This window comes from Salmo salar, chromosome ssa13, assembly GCF_905237065.1.
Source record: "Salmo salar chromosome ssa13, Ssal_v3.1, whole genome shotgun sequence".
Taxonomy (NCBI): domain Eukaryota; kingdom Metazoa; phylum Chordata; class Actinopteri; order Salmoniformes; family Salmonidae; genus Salmo; species Salmo salar.
The window spans coordinates 91,528,741-91,534,888 of NC_059454.1; the positions used below are offsets into that span (position 1 = coordinate 91,528,741).

Genomic DNA, 6,148 nt, shown 5'->3' on the forward strand with positions numbered 1-6,148 from the left:
CAGGAAGAGTATCTGATGCTTTTGCAGCAGCTAATTGGGATCCTAATTAATACCAAATACCCCTCCTAGATTTTGAGTAATAAGCACTGTGACAACCAACCCCGGGCTCCTCTAATAATCACGATGTGGTAATGTTGTCTCATGGCCTAATTTGGTGATTCTGAACCATTCTTTACTCTGTCTTTTACGCACTGGTGAAAGTCTTCTATTGAGAAACTCTTCCTGTGCGTTGACAGCTTCCCGTAAGGCCACATGCAAGAGTTTCTCATGAACCTGAAAATGGTCTTAACTGACGTAAGCAACCACTGTGCGCTCACTCTGTTTTGTTTCCTCTATTGACAAGAGCACAGCTTTACAGTATTTTCTATACTCCATGCACCTCCTGTGTATAACTACAAGGTAATCAACAATGTATCATTATATGATACCCAAACTCAGATTGCAACACTGCATGCATCGATTTACTGTAAAACTTCACAACCACTTACTCTAGGTGGCGACAGTACTATCTACAGTGAATTGTGTCAGAGTGGGTTCACCTCTTGTGACTGGTATAAAACAAATGACCTCACATATGCATAGGTTATTACATTAATATTTGTTAACTCAGCATTTACAGTACCTCAAATAGTATAATCCATTGAGTTACGCTGTTTGTAAATGTATGTGCTCAATATACACAACTGAATACATCTGCAATGCATATTTGTTGTAGATAGATCTGGTATTCATTTAGATTTCACATCAGACAGAGAAAATAATTCAGGTCTGAAAAAAGAAATTCTGGGGAAATTGGGTTGCTTCACAAAGAGAGCCGAGCACGTCATTTCCTCCAATGACAAATGCGTGGTTTCAGTCTTTTAAAAGGTTTTTCAGGGGAGTGATCATGACTAGTTTGTGTCTGACACTTGGCCTATGTCACTGTATGAGAAATGAGTGGTCATGTAAAGAATATGTATCCTCAGCTGTCCATATCACAAGCAGCAAGAAGTAAGTACAATTACATTATACAACCAAGATAGCTATATTTCATATTCTCTAATTGTACATTCAACCATCTGCATACTGTACTTTACTTTGCTGTAATGTCTCTAGTATTTATAGAACATCAATGTGCAGACTTTGAATGTCTGATGCTGTGCACATAATTGCATATTGATTTTTGTTTTTGTGTATGACTGTACTCAGTGCACAGGTGCAAACTTAGTACAGATGTAGGATCTTAAAATTTGAGGTAGTTTGATACAACAGGGGTTGAAACAAATTCTCAGCAACAAAAGAGCGATCAAATTAAGATCCAACATCTGTATATGTTCACTCAACTTTTGTGTATTTTGCTCATGTATACATTTGACATATTGTAACCGTTACCACAGCTACTTATGGCAACATATCTATTTCAGAACTTCATACTTCTAATTTAGATTTTCATGTAACACTGCTAAGGTAGCATGATTAAGTGTCTGTGATAGAGGTGTTGGCATTATCAAATCACATCTATTTATAAAGCCCTTTCTACATCAGAAGATGTCACAAAATGCTTAAACAGAAACCCAGCCTAAAACCCCAAAGAGAAAGCAATGCAGATGTAGATATCAAATTGTGTCATATCTTGCTCCTCAGCATTGCTCTCCCTGTTACTGGTGGCTGCCATTGATTCAGTGAATGCTGGAATAGCATGTAGGAACCAACAGTGTGAGAGTCACATACAAAGAAGTTCCAAGCTAACCAGACTCATACATATGGAATCTGTGGACCTCTTAAAAATATATGTAAGTAGAAAATCAATGCCATAACATTTATCCAGAATTATAGCATAGTGTAACATGCATACAATGAAATTGTCCACAGTCTAATGGGAAATGCAAAACTGCTTTAAAGTTACATTATTGCCAAATCATAACGCATTATACTTGTGCTACCAACAACTTCTTGATCTCCAGAAGGCCAGTCAAGGAGACATGTCAGAGCTGTTCTGCCAGATGCCAATCAACATCGTTCCTGACCCAAACATCTCTGGCCTGGACCCCTCAGAGCGGATGCTGAGCATCTACTCCCACTGTAAGGCTTTCCTACCACACCTGAAGAGAGTCACTGAGCAACAGAGGGACTTACAGCCACCCTCCAGCCACCTGCTAAACAACCTCACCACTGCCCAGTACCGCACTAGTGGTCTGGCCAACCAAATAAACTGCATTTACCAAACCCTCTTTCCAAACCTGCCCATCCCACTTGAACCTGTAGACGGACCGACGTCAATACACCCCTCTCAAAACGTGTTCCAACAGAAGGTCTATGGTTGTGTGGTTCTGAAGAATTTCAAGGAGCTCCTGTCACAGATCAGACATGAACTAAGGATCTTAATGAACCAAATGTGCAAAAGTAGGACATTTGCATACACAAATGCACTGTTCTGAGGCCAACTTTCTATTTCTATTCCTATTATATTTTATTTATTATTTATTTGTACACGTGTTCAGAAGTTATTGCTGCCACTGAAAAAAAACTGTCCGCACAAATGTTCGACTTTGAATAACTTAAATACATTTTGTTTGTGTTGAGAATGAATTAACTTAACTTGTGTGTTAAAATTGCCCTGCGGTATTCTTGTAGACTACTGTGAGATTTTAAAATGAATGTCTTTTGTCAATTCTGAGTCACTTTGATAGTTTTGTCCATTTTAAGTTTTGTGAGCAAATTAAAAAGAAGTATTCTTGCAGCCTGTGCTCAAGTGAAGTCTGTGACATTAACCTTAGACTGCAGAACTTCAACACAGTGGTCCCAACATGAGATATGCCAGGAAGCAATTGAGACAGTCTGTGATCTCATCTCACAGTGACACGTCTTGAAGACAGCACAGCATCTGATAGGAAAGATTTTGTGAAAGTGGCGGGCTTCTGTCTGGCCAGTCACAAGAGGTGGGTGTGTATGAATGTCTGATGCTGTGCACATAATTGCATATTGATTTTTGTTTTTGTGTATAACTGTACTCAGTGCACAGGTGCAAACTTAGTACAGATGTAGGATCTTAACATTTGAGGTAGTTTGATACAACAGGGGTTGAAACAAATTCTCAGCAACAAAAGAGCGATCAAATTAAGATCCAACATCTGTATATGTTCACTCAACTTTTGTGTATTTTGCCGCAGCCTGTGCTCAAGTGAAGTCTGTGACGTTAACCTTAGACTGCAGAACTTCAACACAGTGGTCCCAACATGAGATATGCCAGGAAGCAATTGAGACACAGTCTGTGATCTCATCTCACAGTGACACGTCTTGAAGACAGCACAGCATCTGATAGGAAAGATTTTGTGAAAGTGGCGGGCTTCTGTCTGGCCAGTCACAAGGTGTGGGTGTGTATGGGTCAGATTATGTGGGTGTTCTGGGGCGATGCGTCCACATAGATGTAATGGTTCTCTTCATCAGTCCCTATAAGACAGACCTGTAGTTTCATGATTTTACATTCTATATAAAAGTAATTATCAATAGACTGTCAGTTTACTTTATCAAATGTCAATTACAACCAAGTATGTTGCATGAGTGTTGCTTAGGTGGAAAAAGGTAGTAAGTAAAAGTTTTGCAGTTGACACAATGAATGTAACATAGTTTGTAATAGTGTGCACATCTGTAGAAATACTTGCCAAATAAGCAACAGACAAATGCCATCAGAAATATTCTAAGCTTTTCTTAGATCACAAGCTCATCCAAAACTGGAAATTGAGGAGGGATACACTCTAGGTCATGAATCAAGTTCCCTGTTTCAACCCAGAACTGTATTTAAAACCAAGAGACAAGGGGGTAAGTCTGGGTAACAACTGAAATCCTCAAACATTTACTGGAATTAAAGGTCATTGACACGGATTCCCTTTGTGATTGAAACAGACTTGATAATCATATGTCTTCAGGTGACCCAAAGCACTAACTGGCTTTCTCTTTATCATGTTATTTTCTATATCCATGAAAAGGTGAAAGGTCATATACATACAGGAACAATGGGAGGATGATAAAAGCTGCTATAAATCAGCTAAAAGTCTGTCTGCTCATGAGGGACAGACAGAAAAAAACTCCCTTCAGATAAATTGAGCACATTTTATGGGAGTACCAGGAACTCTACAATAACATGCTACTTTGGCAGTTAATTATGTAAATATTTCATGTTAACCATACTGTACTGAAAACTACAAATGAAATCAAATTACAGTCAACTGTGGTAAACCACCACTCATTTACAATAAAATAAAATAACATTTGATCAGTATGTAGGTTACCCGAGAGAAAAACCTGAGATGAATAGAAAACACATCAGATGGGCAGTGAGGTCTGTTTGTCATGTTTGGGGTAAGGTAAGGTAAGGGGGGGACCCTCCTCACCGCAGCATATACACTATGACAGAGGGAGTAATGCCATAACTGAGGTCTGGGGAAGTTAAAGAGATTCACCGGTACTTTTACATACTTTTTAGCCAGTTTATTTAATAAAAAAAAATATAACCTTTATTTAACTAGGCAAGTCAGTGAAGAACAAATTCTTATTTACAATGACAGCCTACCGAGGAACAGTGGATTAACTGCCTTGTTCAGGGGCAGAATGACAGATTTTTACCTTGTCAGCCAGTAGTTCTGAAAGTAGTGCTCACGAACAAAAAGTGGTCCCTGAAAATTGCTTACTACGTCACATATATGAAGAGATGATTGTGGACTAAAGGAAAAAGAGGATCGAGCACGCCCCCATTCTCATCGACGGGGCTGTAGTGGAGCAGGTTGAGAGCTTCAAGTTTCTTGGCGTCCACATCAACAACAAACTAACATGGTCCAAGCACACCATGACAGTCGTGAAGAAGGCACAACAAAACCTATTCCCCCTCAGGAGACTGAAAAGATTTGGCATGGGTCCTCAGATCCTCAAAAGGTTTTACAGCTGCAAGATTGAGAGCATCCTGACGGGTTGCATCACTGCCTGGTAATGGCAACTGCTCGGCCTCCGACCACAAGGCACTACAGAGGGTAGTGCGTACGGCCCAGTACATCACCGGGGCCAAGCTTCCTGCCATCCAGGACCTCTATACCAGGCGGTGTCAGAGGAAGGCCTTAAAAATTGTCAAAGACTCAAGCCACCCTAGTCATAGACTGTTTTCTCTGCTACCGCACAGCAAACGGTACCAGAGCTCCAAGTCTAGGTCCAAGAGGCTTCTAAACAGCTTCTACCCCCAAGCCATAAGTCTCCTGAACAGTTAATCAAATGGCTACCCAGACTATTTGCATTGCTCCCCCCCCACTACACTGCTGCTACTCTTTGTTATTATCTATGCATAGTCACTTTAATAACTCTACCTACATGTACATATTACCGGTGTCCCCACACATGGACTCTGTACTGGTACCCCTGTATATAATGTAGCCCCGCTATTGTTATTTACTGCTGTACTTTAATTATTTGTTATTCTTATCTCTTACTTTTTGGGGTATTTTCTTAAAACTGCATTGTTGGTTAAGAGCTTGTAAGTAAGCACTTCACTGTAAGGGTTGCCAGTGTGTGCGCGTGTTGCATTCGGCGCAAGTGACAAATAAAATTTGATTTGAGCACCACATCAGTACTCTCTCGCGCCGCTGTGTGGCGAGGGTCTGAAGCTCATCGGCTAGAACTCAAATTGCTAGGGGGCTAGCCCACTTGGGGGAAAATGTAGGGAAAATGGCATAGCATAGCTACCAGAAAAACAGTCGATTTCAAACTAGGGATTTCTGTGGCTTGTGAGTTAAGACAGTATGTCATCGACGTGTGTGTGGGTGGCAAGGAAGTCAGGCGCAGGAAAAACCAACTTTGTATAACTGGAGTTATTTAATAAAGAATAAACAAACACGAACTCCAAAACCAAAGTCCATAAAAAGAACATGGGTAAAAAAATACCCGTAGCACACCAAATACAAAAATCACGAAGCCGATAACAAAACAATCTCGGACAAGGACATGAGGGAAAACAGAGGGTTAAATACACAACATGTAATGAATGTAATTGAAAGCAGGTGTGTAGACTAATCAGCCAAAACCAATGGAAAATGAAAAATGGATCAGTGATGGCTAGAAGACCGGTGACGTCGATCACCGAGCACCACCCGAACAAGGAGGGGCATCGACTTCGGTAGAAGTCGTG

The 6,148-nt window shown here is 40.4% G+C and overlaps 1 protein-coding gene across 2 annotated transcripts; it reads left to right on the forward strand.

Moving 5' to 3' along the window:
• The first annotated feature begins 867 nt into the window (after positions 1-867).
• LOC106568262 (uncharacterized) lies at positions 868-3,488 on the forward strand. 2 transcript variants are annotated; one of them, XM_014138434.2, is made up of 3 exons: positions 868-990; positions 1,624-1,772; positions 1,947-3,488. In XM_014138434.2, exons 1-3 carry the CDS (start codon positions 933-935, stop codon positions 2,415-2,417), a joined length of 678 nt encoding a protein of 225 aa, XP_013993909.1. In that variant the 5' UTR covers positions 868-932; the 3' UTR covers positions 2,418-3,488. The 2 variants fall into 2 exon arrangements, with proteins under 2 accessions (XP_013993909.1, XP_013993908.1); XM_014138433.2 differs by having other exon boundaries at positions 1,944-2,719.
• Positions 3,489-6,148: the final 2,660 nt, after the last annotated feature.